This window comes from Notamacropus eugenii, chromosome 2 (genome assembly GCF_028372415.1).
Source record: "Notamacropus eugenii isolate mMacEug1 chromosome 2, mMacEug1.pri_v2, whole genome shotgun sequence".
Taxonomy (NCBI): domain Eukaryota; kingdom Metazoa; phylum Chordata; class Mammalia; order Diprotodontia; family Macropodidae; genus Notamacropus; species Notamacropus eugenii.
In genome coordinates, this window is record NC_092873.1 from 467,767,727 (window position 1) to 467,793,373 (window position 25,647).

General features: G+C 39.5%; 1 protein-coding gene and 1 long non-coding RNA gene across 2 annotated transcripts in view; one reads left to right on the forward strand and one right to left on the reverse strand.

Annotated features, from left to right (window-relative positions):
• Nucleotides 1–22,130, forward strand: part of SEC16B (SEC16 homolog B, endoplasmic reticulum export factor) — a 77,172-nt gene extending 55,042 nt beyond the window's left edge. The window contains 10 exon segments of the mRNA XM_072648558.1: nt 522–635; nt 6,124–6,205; nt 9,382–9,690; nt 10,542–10,597; nt 11,294–11,440; nt 12,580–12,672; nt 16,816–16,921; nt 17,813–17,865; nt 18,933–19,031; nt 19,799–22,130. Coding sequence (XP_072504659.1) covers nt 522–635; nt 6,124–6,205; nt 9,382–9,690; nt 10,542–10,597; nt 11,294–11,440; nt 12,580–12,672; nt 16,816–16,921; nt 17,813–17,865; nt 18,933–19,031; nt 19,799–19,867 — 1,128 coding nt within the window. The 3' untranslated portion in view covers nt 19,868–22,130.
• On the reverse strand, nt 9,337–12,763 carry LOC140529705 (uncharacterized). Its single transcript, XR_011975652.1, has 4 exons — nt 12,620–12,763; nt 12,007–12,118; nt 10,049–10,152; nt 9,337–9,970 (listed from the first exon to the last, which is right to left on the reverse strand). It is a non-coding gene; the product is annotated as an uncharacterized lncRNA (long non-coding RNA).
• Nucleotides 22,131–25,647: the final 3,517 nt, after the last annotated feature.

Sequence of the window (25,647 nt, forward strand, 5' to 3'; positions counted from 1 at the left end):
AAAGTTTATTTTAGAGGAGGCCCCGTGTTAGAAGGCTTCGGTTCCATAATCAATGAAAACATTGGTTGGAGCTTCATATATATGGTAATATATGCTAATGGGTTCTGGTGGCCAGGACCCAACCCCATCTTGGTAGGGAAGGTTTAGTTCTCAGTGATGGTGGAATTCACATAACTTTGACGATAGCTACCTTCTAAGGGCCAGTAATGATTTATGCCGGATATTGCTCTGTGTTATTTATGGCTGGCCAAATGAGGTAATGCATGTAAATTGCTTATGAACTTCAAAGCACTACAATGTATACAAGAGAGCTGTTATGTTTTTTATTCCCTAATGGATATGGGAATGGAAGCTGCTGAAGTGGTCTATTTATTTCTTTAAAGATTGCTGTTCGATGTGATTTTGATTTGCCAGTACTTTAAGGGTTTCTTTTCCTTTTCTCTCTTGTTTCCCTTCCCCCACTTCCCCTGTATTTCTCCCTCGCTCCCCACCTTTTCATTCTCCTTTCCAATTTTACATAGTTATCAGAAAAGCTGAAGCTGTCAGACCCTCTTTTCTTGGAAAGACGTCATCGAGGGAAAGAGCAAGAGCCTGAGTGGTTGGTAAAGCTTCGAGAACTGCAAAGGGAACTCAAGGTAAGTGAGGGTGAGGTGGAAGAGTCAAACGGAAGAGCTTGGTTGGAGATATTCATTTTCCTGTTGTGCTGGGGACAAAAGGTTGATATTAGTAAAGGTCCAGGGCACTGTGTGCATCTGTGTGGGTGAAGGTGAGGGCATAGGACTAAGGTACCTTGAGGGTGAGGCAAGGAAGCTTTGCCCACCTCTTCCATCAAGCTCTCTGGAATTCTTCCTCTGCTAAAGACATTCTCCCCTTCATCTTTGAGCTTCCCTTCTTACACTCCTTCCATCTCCTGGAAGTAACAAGAAGCAGATTTTCTTCAAAAGGTTCCACATATTTTTTCTCATGCTCCCTTACTCATAGAACCAGGGTGATGGATGGGCATATTTCTTGCTCACTGCTGCCAACCCTGCTCTGTCACCTTCAGATATCACCTGATACTAGATACTTTCATCCACTGATCCTGACCACCCTCCCCTACTTTCCATGATTTTAGCACCTTACCTACAGGTGTTCCTCACCACCCTAACCACTGTCATCCTCCTTAGGGATTTCAATAATCACCTTGATTGCCGTTCTTATAACCACTTGGTCTCTTAGTTCATCACTGCCCTTAGGAAAGGCTATGACAACCTTAAATAATCATAGTAGTTAACATTTTTGGTGTAGTGAATTGAGTGCCAGACCTGGAGTCAGGAAATCTCATTTTCCTGAGTTCAAATCTGGCCTTAGATACTTACTGACTGTGTGACCCTGGGTGAGTCACTTAATACCCTGTTTGCCTTAGTTCTTTCTCTGTAAAATGAACTGGAGAAGGAAATAGCAAACCACTCCAGTATCTTTGCCAATAAAAACCCAAATGGGATCACAAAGAGTTGGACATGACTAAAAAAAAAACTGAACAACAAAGTCAACAATTTTATATAGCCTTTTAAGGTCTGTAATACACTTTACATATGTTATCTTATCTTATCCTTAGAATAACCCTGGCAAATATTTGAGGTAGGATTCCAATTCAGGTATTCCTGAAAGTCAACAGCTTTGTTCACCTAGCTGACTGAAGTGATTTGCCCAAGGTCGCAAGAATAGTGTTTGATACAAGACTCAAACTCAAGTTTTCCTCACTCCGTGTCCAGGGCTCTATCCATTATGCTACCTAGTCTCTTCAGTTAAATGAAACTACTCTCCACAGTTACCAATGATCTCAATCTTTTCTCAATTTCCATCTTTCTTGGCTTTTGCATCCTTTGACACTATCAATCGTTCTCTTCTTGATACTCTCTCCTCTCTAGGTTTTTGAGACATTATTCTCTCATCTCTTCTCTTAACTATCTGACTACTCCTAGTTTCCTGTGCTGGATCTTTATCCAAATGAGCTTTGCCAAGAGGGCTTTATCCTGAGTCCTCTTCTGTTTTTTCTCTATACTCTTTTGTTTGGTGACCTCATCAGCTCCCATAGATTCAATGGTCATCTCTGTAGTGATGCTTCTCAGACCAATTTATCCAGCCTTAACCTTTCTCCTGACTTCCAGTCTTGCATTTCCAATTGCCTATTGGCCATCTCAAACTGGATGTCCCATAGAAACTGCAAACTCAACAAGTTCAGGACTGAACTCATTATCTTTCCCTCCAAGCTTCCCTGTTAGTGAGGGCAATACCATTCTCCAGGTAACCCAGGTTCACAACCTAGTGTCGTCCTCAACTTCTCACTCTGTCTCTCACCCTCCACATCCAATCTCTTACTAAGTATTGATTCTACCTTTGCTATGCCTCTTGTATGTGCCCCCTTCTGACCTAACCCTGACACCACCCTGGTACAGGCCCTCATCCCTTTACACCTGGACTATTGCAATAGCTTGCTAGTGAGTCTACCTACCTCAAGTTTCTCCCCACTCCAATCTATCGTTCATTCAGCTATTAAATCAATCTTCCTCAGATTCCTAAAATTCAGATCTGACCATATCGCTCCCCTTTCTCTCTTCCCTTCCCCACTCCAAGCAGTGAGCTCCAGGATGAAAGATTAAGATCCTCTTTTTATGTCCTTATAACTTGATCTCTTCTTACTTTTCCAGTCTTACACTTTCCTCCCCTCAATATACTTTAGGATCTAGTGATACTGGATTCCATGCACAGACTCTTCATCTCCTAACTCTGCATTTTCACAGGCTGTTCTCTATGTCTGTAATACTCTTAGCCTTCTGGTATCCTGGGTTTCCTTAGCTAAAATCCCATCTTCTTCAGCAAACTTTTCCTGATCCCCTACTAATGCTGGTACATTCTCTCTTAGATTATTTTCTATTGATCCTCTCCATATCGTGTTTGTACATAGTTATTAGCATATCATCTCTGCCATTAGACTTATTATCCTTGAGAACGAAGACTGTCTTTGGCCTTTCTTTTTTTGTGTTCTCAGCACTTGGCAGTGTGGCTGGCACACAGATGATGCTTAATAAATGCTTGTTGACTTGACAATCTGCGTTTAAAAGTCAGGGGAAGTTAATGTATTGCCTTTCTCAGAGCCTTATTTCTAATTAAGGTAACGAAAGACAATATCCACAGTTAAAAGAATTTCAGGGCATCACTAATGAGGTGGGGGAAGGCCTTTTTATGGTCTCACCCTGGTTTATCATACCATGCAGATGGCCTATGATGCCTACACTTGAGGGGATGTCTAATGTCCTTGAAAGCTGGCACAATTTCCAGAAGGTCCTCTTGCTCTCACTCCTGAGGTGCTCTTTTTCCTTATTCTTGGTAACTGTTAGTGTCTCCTATGTAGTCATTGCTGGGGATGCCACCACTTAATGTCACGGGCACACGATAGACTAGGAAAGGCCTCACAAGGTATGAAAGATAACAGTTATCCCTGACTTTGTAAGTCAGTCATCACTATGCAGCCAGTTGGTAGATACTGTGTCTGAAGACTTTAGGCCACTTACATACAGTACATGGTCTTTTGGAGGATACACATGCAATACAGGGAGAGGGAAAGGGAATAAGCATTTATATGATACCTTCTATATACAGGGACTGTATTAAGTGCTTTTTTACAAAGTTTATCTCATTTGATCTTTACAACAACCCTTTAAGATAGGTGCTATTGTGTTCACCATTTTACAGTTGAAGAAAGTGAGGCAAACAGAGGTTAAGTGACTTGCCCAGGTTCATAGAGCAAGTAAAGGTCTGAAGCTGTATTTGAGCTCAGGCCTTCCTGACCATAGTACCAGTGCTGTCTCCACTGTGCCATCCTCTGCTTCAGGGAAGCACAAACGGAGAGACACAGGCAAAGCCACAAGGTAACTCGTGTCCTCAGAGATGGACTGATCCACCCCAATAAGGCGCTGTCTCACTCTCTTCTTCTCTCTTGTGTTGATCCAATTAATTCTGTCATTATAGTATAACAATATTAGTGATGATAGCTTTTATGTAGCCCTTTAAGGTTTGCAAAGCACTTTACAAACGTTATCTCATTTGATATGGGCCTGTTTAAGATGTAACAGCCCCAAAGCCTGGCTTCTTCTTAAGTGGGTTATGTCCCTGGTAAGGTTATGGCGATAAGCAATAGCTGCTTCGTTCTCACCCATTCAGCTCAACTGTCCTTCCTCTGTCACCATGGTAATGGTGATTAACTCTTACCTATGGCTCCAACAAGCTAGTCTAGCATGTGCAGTCATCACGCCTTGGTAAACCATCTTGGCAGATGGGCTAAACCAGATTAAAGTTAACTGACAGGCCTCGCACAAACCCATTAGTGAGCTTGAGGATGTCTACCCCATGCACGTGAAGATTTCTCCCAGGGGAAACGAATGGAGGAGAACAATTTGTTCCAAAGGCCATGAAAGCGTCTGAAGCAGGTACTGGGGAGTGCTTGGAGCTTGGTCAAACACTGAAGATACCGAGGTCATCCACTACACCCTGATCATTCATCTTGACTTTTGTCTTGCTATTGGACTTGGATGACTCTGGAAGAAAGAGTGAGGTCGATGACTTTGTGACTCACTTAAATCCAATTCACATTCAAGTCAAGACATCTTGACTTGACTCCTTTGAAAACAAAGGATGGACAATGACCATGGTGACTAATGTCCAAGTGGAAAGCTCCTTCAAGCTATGGATCTTTGATTCTCCATTTTGAACCTTCTAAAGCAGCAGGTCATGGCCACCCAAGCTCTTCTAATATTTTAGAGTTGATGGAAGAAGTTGTCACATGGAAGTTGTCTTAGAATAAGTGCAAGCAAAAAACTTGAAGAGGGCACTTAAGATTTTAAAAAAAATAGTACTCAGGGGACCCTCCTCTTTTAGAAATGTCACTTCTGAGTAATGTGGGGATAATTCCTTAGACATTTTCCCTTCCTTTCTTGTTCTTAAAATTGTACAAGTCAGTCATAACAGCTAAAACAGATCTAGACCTTAAGAGAAATTCACCCAATTTTCACTCGGCAGAGAGGATAAAAAAGGAACTTTCTACAAAAAGGAGGTACCATTCCTTAATTTCTCCAACTTCCTGAATATTCTTTAGATCCACACTTATCATTCTGACATGTGAAGATAATTCCCTTTGCCTCTTCCCAAAGTGTGGAGTAGCATTGGGAACTTATGTTCTCAAGGCAGTATGTTCTAGAGTACAGTAGAGAGCACATTGAATTTGGAGCCAGAGCAGAGGTGTGCTAGAGCTAGCTTGAATCTGCTCATGAAAGCTGATTATTAAATTTCCATTTAAGTATTTACCCCTCAGAAATCAGCAAACCACAAATCAGGGCTTGGTTCATTGTTTTGTTGATTGTCTAGACTTAAAGTGATGGTGAAAATGTTAATAATGCAGATGAAATGTATGTTTTTAGATACATGCATATCTGTAGATATAGTTAAATATTAGCAATACATATTGAACTTGTGATACACGTACATAAATGTATAATATGTATTGTATATGTGTATATGCATATGTGTGTATACATACACATACATATAAACACATATATGTGTGTCTGTATATGTATATATGCTGTTGTTAAACATTTACCAACATGCCTGTGAGCCAAAGGACTTGAATTTGAATCCTGGCTCGGTCACATGGGTGACTTTCTATGGTCACCTTGGGGCAAGTCATTTAATCTCTCTGGGCCTCAGTTTCCTCATCAGTAAGATGAAGGGGGTTTGAACTAGTTGGCTTCTAACATGATTCCAGCACCAGATTTGTGCTGCTTTGATCTCAGGTTCACTTTTCAGTGAATAATACATGGGAGGGTGGCAGCTGTTGTCTCCAACCACTTCCTGGAAAGTGAATCAGCATGACTCTTCAGGGGAACTGAAGGATAATGATATGGGGTCATGGGTCAATACCCAGAGGCCACTGTGACTTGTTAGTGACCCATTTAGTGTCTATCTCATTGTCAATTTACCTTGGAATTCCCATCACTATAATGAGTTTCCTCTTGGCTTCAGATTTGTAAACTGCCTAATTCTCTCCCTTTTATCCTCATTTTTGTTTGTTTGTTGTTTTTAAAGTTTGCCAAAAAGACAGAAGACGACCTTGGTGATCCTGATTTCATTTACACAGATATTTTAAAAGCCAGACAGTCAACAGCAGGTATCTATACCAAAAGTTACATGTGTTTAATTAACTAAAGGGGCTGATTAAGCTAATCTGATCTAACTTAATATAATAACATGATATAATAATATATGATATTTATTATTGATATGACATATTACTTATATGTATCATAATTATATATTGTACTTACATATCGTATATGATATGATACATTACTTATTATTAAATGAGAGGCAGTGTGGTATGGGGATAGAATGTATCATTTTATAGTAAGGAAAACCTGGTATCAGATCCCACCTTGGAAATGTACTAGTTGTGTGACGTTAGACAAGTCTGTACCCCTAGTTCCTGACACTTAGGAGATGTGTCATAAATTTTTATTGATTGGTCATTTGGACTAACCTTTCAGTGCCTTCTCAGACTGTAAGTTGTAGAATCAGTGATCTGTATTGGTAAGAATTTCCTCCCTGTGAGTTCCTTATACAAATGAAATCAAAGGTTATCCCCTCCCCCAAAAGGCATCATGGCATGGTGAATGGAGTGTTGGACTTGGCATCAGGAAGGGCTGAGTTCAAATCCCATCATAGATATCAGCTGTGTTACTTCAATAAGTCACTTAACCTTTGTGTACCCCCAAGAGACTTATCAGGACTTTTTTTTATTAGGTCATAGACATGTAGTGTGAAAGGAATTCCTATACCAAAAAGAGAGTAGATCTTTTTCTTATTCTTGTGTATAATATTAATGGTGATGGTGATATTTTTCTGTCTGATGGGAATGAAGTTTTTACCTACTCAATTCCTACCTATCTTCAAGGCCTTATTCAACTTCTGCCTCTTCCAGGACACTTTTTTTCTGAGTAATATGGTCCATTTATGAATTAGGACATTAGTAGTCAATATTATACTGAATTACTTAATTGTAGATGGCTTCTATTGTTCTCTAATGTTTTAACTATTTTTTTAAGGTCTTTGCAGTTTAATAAGTAGTTTCTTGAGGGCGGGAAGCAGAGACTTTGTCATATCTTTTCTATCAGTTCAGGACACATAGTAGGCATGCAATAAATACTTGTTAGTTGAGTGATTTTTAAGTTGACTTTTGTCTCCATGAAATCCTATTTTAATACAGGGAGTCTTGAATATCTTTAGGTCACTTATAAGTTTTAGAAGTGCACCAAAAACACACCTTATATTTCTCCTAAAAAACCAATAAAACAACCCAGCATATATAGAAGCACAAGTACCTGGAGTTTATGTTGCTTGAGCAACTCAGTCCCTTTCTTCTTCCTTCTTGCCCTTCCGTTTTCCAGACCCAGATCATTATGCCCTGTCCTTTTAAATGAACAACATGCCCCCTGAAGCTGTAGTCTGTTTTATTTGGGGCAATTCCATCCCTTACCCCCATTTTTATGTTCAAATACCTCTACCAACTTTGCCCATTCCAGCCCTGTCCTTTGCTTACTTTTTTTTGTATTTCTACCACTGTAATTGTTTTTCAAAGCTTCCTTTGCTTGGCTTAGGTAAGAGAGGTTCACAAGATTCTCCACGTTTCCTTACCTCTTATCTCTATATTTGAATGACCTTCACATGTAGGTTATTCACATATAGGTGAATATAGGTACCTTGATTCCAAGACATCTTGTTACTTCCTCTTCCTCCCTTTTCTTCTAGGGTATTTCATTTTTGTTTGTTTCTTTTCTCATTAATCAGGCTCAGAACTTGTCTCTTTTTGTTCTCACCTTAACTGAAGCATCCTATCTCCTCCCCTGCCATTCTCCTTCCCTCCTCACTCCCTAAGTAAACACTAGACCGTCCCTTCTCTCTTTTGGACACTTCAGTTCCTTTACTTTTCTTAAGTTTCTTTTGTTCTCTGCACTTGCATTTGGAAGATTTTGTTAATTTTAGTTTTTTTAGAGGGTGCTTGGAAGCCATCAGTTCTAATAGTTTTTCCCCTTTCCCTTCCTCATTGCTAGAATAGTCCTGTGTCATTATTCTGACTGGAATAGTTTTCTAATATGTTAATTTTGAAAGTTAAAATTACTTTTGAATGCAAGCCATTTTCCTTTGTTTTTCAATCTATCATATTGCAACCTCCCCTTTCCCTTCCTTTCCCTTTCCCTTTCCTTGCCTGCAGTCTCTCTGTTCCCTATCACTTAGAATATTTTTCTTTTTCATCCGTGAGCTATGGAGCTTGGAAATCATATTTTTATTGATTGATTAAATATCATATTCATAAAATGAATAAATGTTTGTATAGCATGGTTATTTTCAAAGTGCTTTTACAAACACCTTCATTAGGGTTTAAAATATCATTGAGAAGCAGGTAGTCATTGGTATCCCTAGAGAAACATAGCTCCTTTTCCAAGATCACACACAAAGAGAGGGGTTAGCCCATGCTCTTTCCAGGGGGCAACATTTGATCATTCAGATTCTCTTTTACTCTCTTTTTTACCTGCCTTTTGGTCATTATCCTGTTGCTTAGCCCCTTCATCAGAAGGTGAGCTAGGGAAATCAAAAGGATGGAAACTTCTTGCATTTTGTCAGTCCTGCTTATTAGCAGGATTAGTAAGAATTTACAGTAGCGAGGTTGGGTTATCTTTGGATTTCAGATTTCTTTGTGAATTCATATCCTTGGGTGACACTTAAAGGAGAGTTGGCTTTATTCTATTCAGGAAAAAAGGAAAGTCATCTATGAATTTCTGATGTTGGACTTGAGATTTTCATTGGATGCTTTTCCAAGGCTTAAGTAAATGAGCCCCTAAGGTTGGTCTTAAATGCACCCAGTAGAGCTTTAGTTCCCATTCATCATCAAATGAGAAAATATACCTGAAAGCAAATTGGCAACTTTAAATAAATAGTGCTATGAGGAAGGAGCAGTGGACGTGGGGTCAGAGGACTTGGATTTGAATTTTGTCTCTGCTATTAGTTATTTGTGTGACCTTGAGCAAGTCATTTAGTCTCTATGGGCCTCAATTTCCTCATCAGTAAAATGGGAGAGGGTTGGATTAGATAACTTAAAAGGTCCCTTCTTGTTTTAAATCCTTTTATCTTAATTGTAGGATATTAATAAGAATATTTTTATCAGCATTATCATTGTACTATCCTTATCATTACTTCCTAATAAAGACATTAGAATGAATAATTTTAGACTGGCTTCATCAAAACTGACTTCTGAGCAGGTCATTCTTCTTTTGTCCCTTTTGTTCTCAGAAAACACCCTCTACCAAGATCCCAGTCAGGGTCAAGGCTACCCAGAACCCCTCCAGTACCCCTCATCCATGCAGCTTCCGCCTGAGGGACCAGGTCTGAGCCAGCCTGATCTGCAGCGGCACCCTCCCTTCCAGCTAGGCCTAAGTCCTGCTGGGGAAGGACCAGGGCATCCAGGTGTACCAGGACATCTGGGCACCCCAATGCCTCTGAGCACCCCAGTGCATCTTTATACAAGACCAGAGATGACAATGTCAGTATCCTCTGCAATGACACAGGCAGAGGAAGATCAGCAGGCACACCTACCCCATGGTAAGTGCCTGGTACTTGTGCTTGAGCTTTTGATGCCAAAAGATTTTAGGGAACCTAGATATAGATAAGGGGGCAAATGAAAACAAAGAGGGTAATGAGTACAGATGGTAGCCAGAACTGATAAAGATGCTGACTTCAGAACAACTTCTCCTTAGGTATCAAGCCCATTAGGGATGAAATAAGTCTTCTAGGTTCTATAACTCCCAGCTGGAATGGGGAGAATTGGTGTGGAGAAGGCAAACTTCTTGAATTACAAGGTTCTTGGAGTGATGTTCTCAGCCTGTGGAGAAAAAAAGCCATTTTTTAAAACTTCACTCTCATGTAAGGCAGGACCTCTTACAGAAGGTCATCTACTTACACACAGGGATAAAAGAAAGAATATCCAGAAAACTTTTCCTATTCTAAATTCCTTCGTATGCAGTCTGATGCCTTGATAAGGTTGCTGACTGTGCCAGAAAAGAGCTGTAAATGGAAGAGAATAGATAGACAAAAATTAGCATCTCTAACTTTATTTTGTTATCCAAAATGGTGGCAGGGGTCAAGTTAGAGAGAATGGGATGAGCAACCATTTTTATTAGATACAGAAGTCTGGGTCAAGCTCCCACTGAGTTTGAAGGTACAGACATGACCTTGGGTCCAGTGTGCAGGGAGGGTCTGGGCTAAAGCCTTCTCCTGGCATGGTTGCATTTGAGTAGGACAACTGTAGTTCTAATAGTAGGAGTTCCCTGAAATGACCTTTGGGTTGAATAAATCTATTGAGCCTGCTCTTGAGTGCCAGTAGCTTTGTGGACAATTTTAGGAAATAATAAAGGCAAACATCTAAACTATGCTATTTTGTTTTTATATCACAGAAAATATCCCAGAATCTCAAGAATCATACCAGTATCAGTACCCTGAGATTCAAAAGGTAATTTCCAAACTCTAAGTGAGAAGAGACCTAAGATGCTTAAATCAGGTTATACTGTTTATCTAATGGAATTTTTGGGTTATGATCTGCCTGTTTGACCAGATGTGCTTACTGTGAAAAAGTCTGCTTCCAAGAAGGTCCTTTGTCTTTTATTGCTTCCTATATCCACAGTTACTAATTCTTTAGGTTATGGAGGCCAGGAAAAAATGGTCTGTGATTACTGTTTATTTCTAACCTTGCCAATCTCTATGAAGGCATTGTATTGAAAAAGAAAGCTAGATCAGCCAATCCAAGTCAGTTTTGCTTGGACTTGGCATCACATCATAGCATTTGCTGTGGTTTTCAGTTTGCTAGGGAGAAAAATGGAAGAGCATGCTTTTCTGAGTGTCTCTAAGCAAAGGATTTAACCCTATTATTTCAGTAGGGCCTAGGACCATTTTCTACTCTACTCTAGGCAGGCATTCTCAGATTTATTCTCTGCAAAGTTTTACACAATTGATCTTAGCCCTTATATTTGTGATAATTCTGTACCACGAGCTGAGATGACTTCCTAAACTTTCCTGCATCTTGACTCCTGTGAACTGGGTGGGGGATGTCTTGGACTTTCCCTTTCTGCCCCTTTGCATTAGTAACCCTTTGCTTCCATTCCTTAGCACCAGCCCACTAAGTGACCTGATGTTAACTTTCTCATTTCAGGACGTAGTGGCTCCTAGAGTACGGGGCTTTTCTGAGAGTTCTACCATTTCTTTAGAAGAGGAAAAAGAAGACTCATCAGATGATGCTGAACAGAAAGCTGTCCAAGATAATGTAAAGAGCAAGAAGGAACCAGAAAAGAGTGCAAAGGTGGGAGGGGGATGACCTGTTATATCTTCTCCGTATCTACTCTGTACTTTGGGGATTTTAATTTATTTCTGAGCCTCAGTAATAATAATTCACATTTATAAAGTATGTTTTGATCCAAGATTCTGGATTTGGAGTTGGGAAAACCTGAATTCAGATCCTGCCTCAGATATACTAACTGCCTGACTTTAGGCAAGTCACTTAACCTCTTTCTGCTTCATTTTCCTCATCTGTAAAAAAATAATAATATATCCTATCACACAGAGTTGTTATGAGGTTCAAATGAGATAATATATGTAAAGTGCTTTGCAAACCTTAAAGCATTAGATGTTAGCTATTATTATTGATAATAATGATAAAGCTTTACCTTCATGACCACCCTGTGAGGTCATATTATTATCCCCATTTTAGAGAAGAAGAAACAGACTCAGCGAGATTAAGTGACTTGCCCAAAATCACATCGCTAGTAAGTGGTACAGCTATTGGCTCCTGACTCTCAGTCCAGCACTCTTTCCACTAGGCCTGCTGATAGATTTGAGGTCTACAACCCTCCTGTTTGCTGGGCTTACCTCCGTCCCACTTGCTTTGACATCACTATCGTTCTCCACTGAGATAAAAGGGGAAGTGAGAATATTGGCTTGAGGAAGAGCTACGATTTCTTTCTCCCATTGTTCACTTTATCTGGCAGAGGACACGAATGTTCACAGAAGAACCTGTTCCTTTTCCCCCGGTCCCACAGCTCTGTGAGGTGTCTTTCTTTTTGCTTCAGGGCACTATGAAGAAATCTAAATCTCCTTCACATACCACTCTCCTGTTCCTTGGCTCACCAGGAATGGGTGTAAGAACTTACTCAAAGCTGTCTATTCTTCTTTGTCCCTGTCCGTAGGTGAGGTCAGGGCTCTGTTTTCCCTCCCCTCCTCTCTTCCCTTCCCCTCCTCTGCTCTCCCCTTCCCTTCCCTCCTCTCCTGCCCTCTCCTCCTCTCCTCTCCTTCCTCTCCTCTCCTCTCACAATATGGACGGAGGAATCACTAGCGCGCACGGTATTTCTTGTCTTATTGCTCTAAGATCGTTATCACGATGTATTGGATTGGTGGAGAGAAACAACTTGCTGGATATCATGGTTCCCCTTCCTCTTTCCTCAGGGTTCTGGTTTTGGATGGTTTGGTTGGTTTCGATCCAAACCTGCTAAGACGCCTTCTGCAGAAGAGGACTCCTCCGACAATTCTGACTCCGAGGTATTCACTGAGTGGATGCGCAAGGTTTTCATTTCAACATTTCACCCACTCAGAGAACTTCCTTGGAACCTCAGGGGTATCAACTGGTATCTTGTCTCTTCCCAGTCTGACAGGAGTGGGGAATAGTAGGAAATAAGTAGGATTGGTAATAATTATGCTTTATGACATCAGTTAATCTCATTTATATAGGACTTCAAGGATTGCAAAATATTACCCCCATAATTCTTTAAGGTGGATAGTGCAAATCCTATAATCCCCATTATAAAAGCAAAGGAATGGTCATACAGCTCATAGATATTGGAACTGGAATCTGAAGTCAAGTTTCACGAAGGGTGAAGGGAATGAGCATTTATTAAATGCCTACTATGTGTCAAGCACTTTACCAATATTATTTCCATTTGATCTTCACAAGAACACTGTATCGTGGGTGCTATTATTCTGCCCATTTTACTATTGAGGAAACTGAGGCAGAATGAAGTTAAGTGATTTGCCTAGGGTGACTTAGCTAATAAGTGTCTGAGACTGGATTTGAACTAATGTCTCCTTGACTCCAGGATCAGTGCTGTAGCCACTGTGCCATCAGGATGCCTCATGATTCTGAATTAAGTGATTTTTGCATTACACCATCCTGGTGTTATGAAGACCTTTCCAATCCTGACAAAGGAATGTTGACGTTGTAGACAGTAGGTACTTATTTTAAGTATAAGAAAGGGAGTGAAATGAAAGTAGTATGTTTAGAAGATGAATCTGGTGGCAGAACAGAGGATGGATTTGAAGGGCAAGAAGCTAAACTAACCTGGATGGTTTCAAAGGTTTTATGGTATTCTCAGTGTTATATTTTATTATGGAATTAACATGACTTTTTTTTCTTGAAGTGCCTTTTGCCCATTTTATTTGTTTTTAAAAATTTTTTTTCAAACATAAATACACAATAAGAAAATAAAAAGAAACATAAACTTAAATATGAAAGAAAAAAAGAGTTGCCATGTATAGAGCAGAATGTAAGAGAGGAGTCAAAATATAAGGCAGTAAAATTTCCATTTCAAGAAAACCTGTGTGATAAATACCTCACATTGTGTTGAGAGCTGTCCATCTTTCCTTTGCTTCTTTGTAAGTTTCCTTTTGTTCTCTGTTGTGTACTTTTTGCTGTGTTCTTTTTTCACCACTTCCTCCCCCTTCTCAACTGAAGGCTACAGCTAGGTGTGGAGATATATATATATATGTATATATACACACACATACATACACATAAATATCTATAATCATACACATATGTATACATGTACATTCAAATGCATCTATGTAAAACCATACTATATTTGTCTGTCCTCTATTTCTTTTTTAAAAATTTATTTGTTTTAGTTTTCAACATTTGTTTGCACAAGATTTTGAGTTTCACATTTTCTCCCCATCTCTCCCCTCCTTCCGTGTCTTCTATGAAGCTAGATAACCTCTTCTTTCAAAAGTCCAAGTCTTTTCATGTTTTTTCTCAGTCCATCAACTCATCTTTTCCTATACCACAGTAATATTCCAACCGGTGCCATCTAGTTTAAGTAGTCTAAAATGATATTGATTAATATGACTGACAGAGTATAGTTTCTCTATTTTTTGTTTTGATTAAATCTATTTTAGCTTTAACTTTGTCTGAGATTGATTACTACCCCTGCTTTCTTTTCCCTAATAAATTCTATTCCTGATCTTTATTTGGTCTGTGTGTATCTCTTATTTCCTGTCCCTCCTGATTGCTCTGCTTTACTTCTACCCATTACCTTGCTCCCCTATTACTTAACCCTTCTCCAAAGATCCCTCCTTTATCCTCTTCCCCCACCCTTTCCCCTTATAGTCTTGTTTCTATCTGTATTTAAAAAACTTTTATAGCCTTTTAAATATATATGTTATTTGCCTCTTTATTCCATTCCCATTAATCTAGACATCTTTCTATACCATCCCCATCTTATTCCCTCACCCTCTTTTTTCTTTATAAATTTAGAAGACTTTTATTCCCTTCTAAATGTATATATACTTCTCCTTTTAACCAGCTCTAATCTGAGTAGGGTTCCTTCTAAAAATGACTCACTTATCCTCTCCTCCTCCCTAGCCTTTAATCTCTTTCTGAATTTAGTATGTATACTTTTCTAGGTATATATGTATGTATGTATATTTCCCTCTTTAACCCATTCCTCATGAAAGTAGATTATCAGAACTACCAGCCCTCCTCCCCCATCTAATTCCTCTGATAATTGGTTTTTTTAGCTGTTCCTAAATGGTTTTACTTTTAAAATTCATATCCTACTCAGCTTTTTCCTAATTTCACTTATGAGCTACCCAATTATTAATAAGAATTTTAGACATACATTATATGTATATATGAAAAGTAAAAAGTAAACAGTGTTCTTATGAATCCCCTATAATCAGTCTTTGGTATGTACTTTATATTTCTCTTGGTTCTTGTATGTGAAATTTTCTATTAAGTTCAGGATTTTTTTAACAAGGTTTGAAAGTGTGAGAGTTTCTCAAATGTCCATTTTTTTCATTCAGGATAATATTTAATCTTGCAGGGTATGATATTTTTGGCTGGAGCTCCAGTTCCTTTCTGATATATTATGTTCCAAGACCTGTGGTCCTTTAATGTCTCTGCTGCCAGGTCTTGTGTGAGTCTAATTGTGGCACCACCATATTTAAGTTGTTTTAATCTTGATGCTTTTAATATTTTATCCTTGAACTGGGGGTTTTGGAATTTGACTACGATATTCCTATGTGTTTTCCTCGTAGTATCTCTTTTAAGTGGTGATCGATGAAATTTTTCTATTTTTATTTTCCTTCCCTTGTTCCGGTGCTTCTTTAATTATTTTTTGTATTATTGTATCAAGATTCTTTTTTTATTATAACTTTTAGTTCGCCTGATTATTTTTATTCTTTCTCTTCTTGATCTATTCTCCATTTCTGTTGCTTTTTCTTATAAGATGTTTCACTTTCTCTTCTATTTTTCATTATTCATATTTTGGTTAATTATTTCTTGATCTCTTAAAATTTCACTGACTTCACTTTGCCCAATTCTAATTTTCAAGGTGTCATTTTCTTCCTTAAGATTCTGGATTTCCTTTTCTAATTGGTTGACTTTCCTTTCATGATTTTGTTTTTCTTGGATTATTCTTATTTTTTTCTTTAGTTTTCCTCCATCTCTGTCATTTGGTTTTTAAACTCCTTTTTAAGATCTTCTAAGAAATTGTTTTTGAGCAGGTGACCATTTGACATTACTCTTTGGGGGTTTCTTTACTTCAGCATCCTCCTCTGAAGATGAACCCTGGTCATTTCTGTTCCCATCATACCTTTCTATGGTTGGATTCTTTCTCCTTTGCCTGTGAATTTATTTTTTGTCGTAATAGCTTAATTTTTGTCATCACCTCTAGCCCTGGGATGTGGGGAATAGTGCCTTTAGCCCCAAATCTCAGTTCTCCCCTCCTGCCTGGAATCAAAGCCAAATCTCCAGCCTCCTGTTAGTGTCCACAGCCAGGGGCTTTCTGCCCCACTGCTTCTGCATTCACCAGCCGTGCTGGTTCCTTCTCACCCCGATGCTCTTCACCGCACAGCTGAGTCTGGTGTTCCTTATCAGCAAAGGTTCTCTCAATCTTCCTGGGTTCAAAAGCCTAACTCCCCTCACTACCCTGGGGGTGAAAGTTCCTGTGGCTGAGGCCAAAGCAGCCTTTCAAACCACCTAACCCAAGGCTTGCCACTTGTTAAAAACAGACCCTAGCCTGGAAGTGTTTACTCTTGCAAAGATCAAACCTGGTCCTGGGATTTTTCTTCTCAAATTGTCCGAGGTAGACCCTATTCTTCTTTGTCTCCATCCACACTTTGTTCACCCCAAAATGTTATTTCAACTCTTGTGGGGGGAAATCTTGAGAGATTGGAATTTTCTGACCTACTCTGCCATCTTCCCAGAATCCTCTCTCCACTCAATTCCAACTTTCAAAGAATCATTTTTTCCCTTAATATTCTGGTTCTCCTTTTCCAATTGGTTGACTTTCTTTTCATAATCTCTTTGTTTTTCTTGATTGTTCTTTTTAAAAAAATTTTCCTCAATCTCTCATTTGTCTTTTTTTTCTTATGCAGCATTTTTAATCAACATTTTCCCATTTATAGGAGACACCCGAGGAAGCTCAGCCTCCATTGGCTGACACAACCCCCTCCATGTCATCTCCCTTTTTTCTGCCTCATCCAGGTGCCAACAGTGTTTCCAGAAGTCCAGGTAAATCTGATTTTATGGTGGTATTTAAGACCACCATTGTGCTACCTTTTTAATGAAGGCTTTCCTGCTCCTGGTTGCTGGTCTACCCCCTTCCTCTCCAAACATTTATCCATTCATTTTATATATATGCTTTTACATACCTATGTTGTCCCCTCGATTAGAATGTAAGTTCCCTGAGGACAGGGATTGTTTCGCTTATTCTTGAATCCCCAGCACAGTGTCTGGCACAAAAGAAGCATTTAATGAATGCTTATTGATTGATTGATCGCCACATTCCAGGAATCAAGGGAGTTGTGCTGTAAGCGTGTGTGCCCTTTCGAGGCAGCAGCTGCTGTCAATAACCTTTTAATGAGGGTACCAGTTTCTTTCCCATGATGGAGATAACAATAGACAATAAATAAAAGTTGTGATAGCTCAGGTTTAAGAGCTGCTGTTCCTAAGCCTGCCATTATACTGTGACTGCAGAGCTGTTTGTGTTGGAAGGAGGAAGAGCAAGGGAGGCAGTTGGTAGCTCTTTATGGCACAGCATTAAAGCTCTGTGGACTCTGATGACCTGGTCAGCTTTCCTTGTGTATTTTTATTTGTGTTTCCTTGTATCATGTTTGTCCCTGGGACAAGTCTCGTACGTTATCACAATGACTCTGCTGTAAGCTGAAGTCAAGCACAGAAAACACCAAGAAAAGCCTATGCAATGATGTCCACTATCACAAAGTCAGTGACAATTGTGTCCTTTACAAAGAGACCTTCCTCTTCCTGTGGGATGTGGCTGTGTCTGAGGTCACTGTGATTCTAAGTATGTTGGCACAACTCTCCCACTTGGGGCATTTCTAGGAATCTGGAGTCCCTGAGCCTGGGCCAGGTGTGAATTTTCATGGATTTACTGCTTTCTAGGTGAGGGTGAAAGAAGAGGATCCATGATTAATAAAAATCTGCCTACAACAGAGGTAAGTGATTAAGGGGAAGTTAACCCAGGCAGTGCCCTGAAGCATGCCTTGACTGTGAGATCTATTTAGTTTTGGTGGTGGTGGTGGGGCTCTGCCTTCAAGGATTCTACCTCTTCCTGGAAATGATTAACTCAGGGAACACTGGGAAAGATCCTCCAGGCAAAGTACATAAGTGCCAAGGAACCTTTCTTGGGGAGATGAAAACTTTCCCTTCCCATCTGTAGACTCTAATATACATGATGGTCATACCTTAATTCAGTAATGGCCAACTTTACCAAGGTTAGGAGCCAGAATTGTTTCCTTGACAAAGGGCCTCCCTGAAGTATTGGCACTCTGATTATATGAAAACTTTTTTTTCTATTACAGTTTGGTTAGGGCTTTCTTATTTGTCTCTCTATTGTTACGTTTTAGGATAGTTCTTTCAAAGGATAATATTAGTTTTATATAGATATAGCCAGTTTTGTGAACCTCTAACTAGATGTAACTAGCTTTGTGAACCTCTAAAGAAATATAGTTGGTTTTGTGACCCTTTAAAGAGATGTAACTAGTTTTGTGACTCTAAGTGACTTTGGATAAGTCACTTAGCCTTTCTCAGCCTCAGTTTCCTTATTTGAAAACTGGGGATAATAACATTCCACAGGATTGTTATGAGGATAAAATGAGGAACATGTATAAAGTGCTTCCAAATCTTAAAGTGCTATATAAATGTTAGCTATTATTATTATTTATATGAATGTAATGTTATTAATGCATTATATTATAATACATAGCAATTAATACAGTAATATAATGATAGATTGCATCGTAGTAATATAATCTATAATGGCAGTTATACTTTTCTTTATATTTGATTCAAAGGTCACACATGGATTTTTAATAGCCACACAAAGTCCTCATTTCAGAGGTTGGCCAATTCTGCTTTAGCTCTTTCTGTTAGGTTGGGATTCCTTGGTTTCTATATAAAGCCCTTGCTGTGAACTCCATTAACTAGGTCTGACATAGAAGAGACTCTTTCTTTGGTCTGGAGAAAACTAGGGATCCATTTTTGTTTTCCTCTTTTGTCCCAGGGTACCTCCCATGAACTTCATTTCAATCCCAGCAGCCTACCTCCTCCTCCCAACTTTGGAAATGCTGTCCCTCTCTACAACCCATCCCAGGTGCCTCAGGTAAGAATGCTTCCACTTGGCATTGTAGTCATAAAGAGAGCAAGGAGAGACCTCACCATTGCTGCCAACAATGTGGGGATATTCCCAGGGTTATGGTGTCATTGAGTGTCTGGGTGGAGATTAAGATTTCAGTTTTTCCATCTGATTCAACTGCATTCAACAAATGGGTTCTTTAGGGAGTAGAGACTATGTTTTTCACCTTTCTTCATATCCCAAGCTCATAGCAAAGTACCTGGCACTTAGTATTGTTTCATGACTAATTGATTGGCAGTCATATTAAGTGCCTACTATGTGCAAGCACCTAGAAATAGAAAAAAATGAAACAGTTCCTTCTCTCGAGTCTTATATTCTACTTGGGGGGCAGCTACAAGGAAAAGGACGTTTCAGAAAAGAAGAGGATTATCACTGAAGACACGTAAAAAAGGTGGCCATTGAACTAGGATGTTGCCTCTTGTTGCAGGAAATGTCTTGTGCCACTTCTGGGATATATGGGCATTGGAGAAGATGAACCTTTTCATGACTCCATTCCTCTCTTTGTGATAACTCAATTTCTTCCCCCAACTTAAACAGCAAAGTGTGCATAGAATGCCAAACAAGAGGCTCAGAGGGAGGTGGGGAAGGACAGATGTAGCTTGCAGGACTCTCTGGGAGAGACGTTCTCTGCTTGCCTGGACCAATCAGTCAATCAATCAGTCAATCAGTCAGCCCTACAATATCATTCTTGGTTCAGCGGTAATCTCATCTACCATCTGTTCTTTCCCTTCTAGCTCACTATGACTACGGGTGTGAATCGGCCAAACCGCCTTGCTCAACGGCGCTATCCAACCCAGTCATGACAAGAATAACTTAGAACATCCTTCCTGGACTCCAGGTTTTTCTCCCCCATAGCTAGGACACAGGACAATGTCTCTGCCTTTATATCTGGCTTATTTTCTTAACTGCCTAATGCCTTGCTCTATCCTCTTGGGAAGCAAAGGGGGTCCTTATTACTGGATCATTATCTCCACAAAAGACACTGGAAAGCTAAGAGAATGGCCTGGTTCATTATTTGTTGAACTTTTTCAGACAAATAGGAGGGTATTGCTTCAAAGGGTGTATGTGAGGGAAACCCTTAGTGTAAAAGCAGACTGTTATTGTACTGAGAGCTCTCTGTGACAGTGATGACTTTCTCAGGAAAACAAGGATACACACAACCCTTTTCTAGAATCATTTATAACACCACTTGGCACAGTTAGAAAATTAACTTTGGGGAGAAAGATGGGAATATTATCGAATAATTTTTTCCTAAACTTAAGTCGCCAGGACTAAGTTCTTAAGCTGTCATGTAATAGAGGCAGCTAGGTGGTGCAGTGGATATAGCATTGGCCCTGGAGTCAGGAGGACTTGAGTTCAAATTTGACCTCTAACACTTACTAGCTGTGTCATACTGGGCAAGTCACTTAACCTCAATTGCCCCTCCCCCCCAAAAGAGACGCCATATGGGATAGTGGATAGAGAGTCAGTTCTGGAGTCAGGTAGCCATGGGTTCAAGTTCTGTCTCTGATACTTATTATCTGGGTGATCTTTGGCAAGTCACCTAATCTCTCAGTGCTCCAATCAACAGTCAAAGACAATAAGTAATAGATGAAATGCTTATCTACATTGGTGGATGGGATTTTCATACATGGAGTTCTTCACTACAAGTCTAGGACCTCCCTCCTCCCCACCTCCTCAAACCCTGATTTTGGCTTAGACCAGGTATATGCACAATAATGCAAGATAAAGGCTTTATGTAGAAGCCTGCCTTCATAGTATTTCATTTCCTGTTTCCCCAACCAGCACTGCTTGGGGAATTTTCTTTTGGCCCCAGTTTCTTATGCCATTTCTCCAAGGTTGATATTAATTTCTTATTTTTGAAATTATATTTCGTCCTTTCAGTATGTACATGAGGCAGTGGAATTATTGACCTATGGGGAAATGAAACAAATAGCTGTTTTTTTCTATTATGAAGCTTTGGAAAGTTTTCCAGTGATTATTTAATTTGCTTAGCTAATTTAATGAGACTGGGACCACCTTTTTTTTTCTTCAGTTGCTAATGACTGCCTCCTCTTCAAATTACACTGTATTATCTGGATTTGTATTCATAGGAAGAGATTCAGGATCATAGAATCATAGATCAACAGCTAGAAGGGACCTCAGGGATCATTTCGTCTGAGCCCTTAGTTTACAGGTGAGGAAAGCGAATCCTGGAGAGATAAAATGGTGTGCCCAAATTCACACAGATAGTAAATGGCAGAATCTAGATTTGAACTCAGATCATCCTGTTTCTAAATCCATAAATCTTTTTTTAATCCCTGGTATAGAGTGTAAGCCCTTTGAAGACAGGAATTACCTTTTCAGAAGGGTTTTCTTATCAATCAATCATTAAACATTTATTAAGTGTCTATTATGTTCCAGGCACTGTGCTAAGTAAGGCTTTCTATCCCTCATGCCTATCACAGAAGCAGCACTTCATAAATTCTCATTGAATTGAACTGTTATGAAAACAGGGTACGTACTCTTAATATGTTTCCATTTTCCTCTACTGGGCCCATTTTTTCATAATCTAGTCCTTAGGTTATTATAGGCCCAGTGTGTCACAGTGACTAGTTGCCAAGTGACACTGCTGGATAGAAAATCAGTACTGGTGGATGGTGGGAAATTTTTCTAAATCCATTTTCTCCTGAAGAGAGGAAGTACTCACACCTGCTCTCTTCCCTTTGAGGCCTCCATTCCTCTCTCCATCCTTTCTTAGAAAATTTTGAATCTGGAGAGCTATTGGGAGAAGATAGGAATATCTGAGAGACCCTCCATTCCCACTCACAATCAAAAGTATTGTGACTCTCATGGAGAACCACTTAGCAGTGACTTAGTGCCTTTTACCTCCTCACTCTCTGCATTTGCTTATGATGGTACCTTACCAAAAAGATGTTTGTGTATCTAGATATAGCCTTATAGAAGCAGGCTGGGGTATAAATCACAAATAAATAAGTGCTAAATATGATGTACAAGCTTTTTGTGTGTTTTGATGTACTATTGATACTGATGAAAGAGATTAAATTCACATAATTTTATAGTAAATGCTTGTGTCTGTTTGATCTTTACAAAGGAAAAAGTGTACATAAGTAGTCTCATCCCTAGAGGGCTGGTCCCTCTGTTGTTCAATGACCTTATCCAGGAGATGGAAGTGATTTTAATGGGCCCTGCTAAGTGACCTCAAGAACCATTGCCACAAAACTGCCACTTTCAGATCTTAATTTTGTAGACTCAATTCTAGAGGAGAGGAGTTTAATCACTCTTTAAAAACAAAACATAATAAAAATATAAAACAAAAAACTGCTCTTGCAATTCAGGTCCACTGCTGCCCATGGATGCTGCTGTGCCAGGGGTCCTAAGGGCTGAGAAAAACAAGATGGAAGATAGTAGAATTAGAAAGATGTATAGGACCTTAGAGATGGTTTCATCCAAGACTTTCATTTTATAGATGAGGAAGGTGCTGATTTTTCCTGGTCTTTTATCGTATGATGGATTTTTGATTTGTTGTGTTCAAAAATAAATATTCATTTAAAAGACATATGTGAATAGCATTAAAGTACCAGAAACACATATCACCATTCTGATGCACTTTGAAAACAACAGCAGAAATTTTTATCTAAGAAACAGTTGGGTGTCTTTATTTTTTAAGCATTGCTTCTTGAAATCTGGTTTCTCATTGTACATTGCCCAGTAATAGTCTCTCCAAATCCACCAATGATCTCTTAACTGCCATCCACTTTGACTTTTTTTTGTAGCTTTTGTTACTATTGGCTTCTCTCTTTTCTCCTGGGCATTCTTTCCTTAACTTCTTTGATGTTGCTTTCTCCTGGGTTTCGTTCTTCCTGTTTGACTAGTTTCTCAGTCGCCTTTGTTAGATCATTGTCTATTTCTTCTCTCCTAACCACAAGTCTCTCCTGGGACTCTGTCTTGGAACCTCTCTTCTTTTTCTCTATCTTCCCTTCTTTGATTATCTCATCTCCTCTCATGAAGAATTAATCACCTTTACGCAACTGACTGCCAGATACCCGTGGCAGCCTCTGTCCCCAAACCTAATGTTTCTCAGGAACTCTCGTTCTGTGTCTCTGTCTGTTGGACACCCCAACCCAGATGTTCTTTCAAAATCTCAAATTCAATAACGTGTCCAAAATAGAATCTGTTTTCTTTCTTGCTGAAACATGCCCCTTTGCTAAAATTCTCTGTTTCTGCTGAGGGTATCACTATCCTGCCAGAGTTTTATAGCCTCAGAACGTCCCTAGACGTTTTTCTCCTTGTACATATTTAATCAGTGTCTAAGTGTGGTTGATTCGACCTCCACAACCTCTGTCCAGCATCCCCCCAAGTCTCTACTCACACTACCTCCACTCTAGGTCAACCTCTTATCATTTTTTGCTTAGACTATTGTCATAGCCTCTTAACTGGTTTCTCTGCTTCTGGTGTCTGTCCTTACTAATCCTTTATTTTAATACTTAAATGGTTCTCAACAATGTGACTACTACCTCCAAATGGTACAGGGCATAACTCATCAATGCTATCTTGCCCTGACCATCTTGGTGACTCTTTTCCATATCTTTCCATAAATTCTTAGCCCCTAGAGACTAAGATTCTTTAAGCAAAAAGTGGGATTGTTGCATATCCAACATGTTAGGGACCTTCTTCTGTGTAGCACATAGACTGTTCCCCCTTCCCTCTCACTACATGATTGACGCACTATTTTCCCTCCATCACTTGTCTTCCATGTTCAAGGTAGCTCAATGATTGGGAGACTTCTTTCTGGTTACATACATAATAAAGGCAGGAATCTGGGCTAGGAGGATGGAAGAAAATGACTGACTTCTTGGCTTAGCTTCAATGTTTGCTTAGCTTTGTTTGCATGGCAATAATCAGGGGATTTAGATTTGAATTTTATAAAAGCAATTCCTCAAGCCCAGACAACCCTTTGGAATTGTTGGAATTCACCTTCCCTTCTAAATGATTTGAGTTAGGAATTCAATTTGGCAATCAGAAATTAACTGAGTTACAGGGTATGTTCTAACCTTAAGTTAGAATGCTATAGAGATATTGATCCTGCTATCAGCAGGAAATAAGTTCAATAGACAGACTTAAATTCACATAGGCTCAATTTATCTGGCTGACTGTTTGGAATTCCAAAGTTCTTCGTCTCCTAGAGGCTAGGACTCTGAGCTGGTGTGTATGCCTTTTCTTATGGATTAAAGATCCTTTTCCTGGTCTAGGGACTGGGTTTATTAAGGTCTCCTTTTCTAAAACAGCTGAAGCTTAGTCTCTGGACTTTTAGCTTAAAGAGATATGGTAGAACCCACTTCTCTGAGGGTTCTTAGAGGAAGAGCTAGCCCTTCAGTTGAAATTTCAGCTGAAATCTAGTAAATAGTGGCAGAAAAACGCATGGAGTAGCAGAGATTTCGCATTCAGGAGGGAACGGTCCAAAACAGCAAAATGATGGCATTCTCTCTAAATACTGATGGTTTTGCAGCATCAGAAATGTGAGTTATTCCTCTACAGTATACCCAGACCATGCCATCTCTACAGGTGTGCCCTGATGATATGTTCATCATGTGTATATCTCTCAAGCATCATTCTTATCCATGCTCTTCCTCCTTTCTGATGGTTTGTGGGAGAGTGTGCCTTACGTTTGTGGAGGGCAATGTTTTAGTACTATTTTTTCTTTACTAGGTTATTTCATTAAATGTTTCATTGTGTTCTTTGATTGACTAATAAAAGCAAACAAATCAGTGGCATCTGTGAACTATGATTATGAGTGGAACCAGACCCTGTCCCTGGGGCAGTTTTTTTGGTGGCCTCGCATGTGAGAGAGGGGGGCCCTCAGGTGTGACACATTATAACTTTTATGCCACTTTTGGAGTGTGAGTCATTGTTAGAAATATGCCCCAGCTTATTTACACCCACTGTAAATCTCTCCATTGCCCTTTGGGTAACCCACAATTTAGATTTCTTTTGAAGTTTGTGTTGTTCCATGATTCATAGCAATATAGCTTCAACAGAATAACATCGGTGTCAAAAGATAAGCTTTTGTTTTAAGAATCTTAGAGTCTTCAAACGTGCTGAATAATTTCCTTCCCAACACAGCTGCCAACATAATCTTCCCAAGGTACCCATCTGACTATGTCAATTTCCTATCCCTTTTCAAATCTAGGAGAAAATGAAAGCATTTTACCCTGGCACAATCTGGCTCTAGTCTACCTTTCCATCTTCGTTCCTCTTGATACATTCTATCTTCCAAAGAAAATGGCATACTAGCCATCTCTCAGACTTGACATTGTGTCTCCTCCTTTTATGCATTCATACAATCTGACCCTTGTGACCGGAATGTATTTCTTTCTCAGAACTGCCTTACAGAATTTTTCCTTCAATGCTCAGTTCTTGTACCACTCCCACTGGGAAACTTCCTTTGATCGCCCCTTAGTGTTCCCTTGTCTCTCTCTGTCTCTGTCTCACTTTCCTAGTTTCTCTGCAAATTCCCTTGTATTTGTATTTACTTGATGGATGCCATGACTTGGGTAAGCTCCTTGAGAGCAGGGGCTATTTG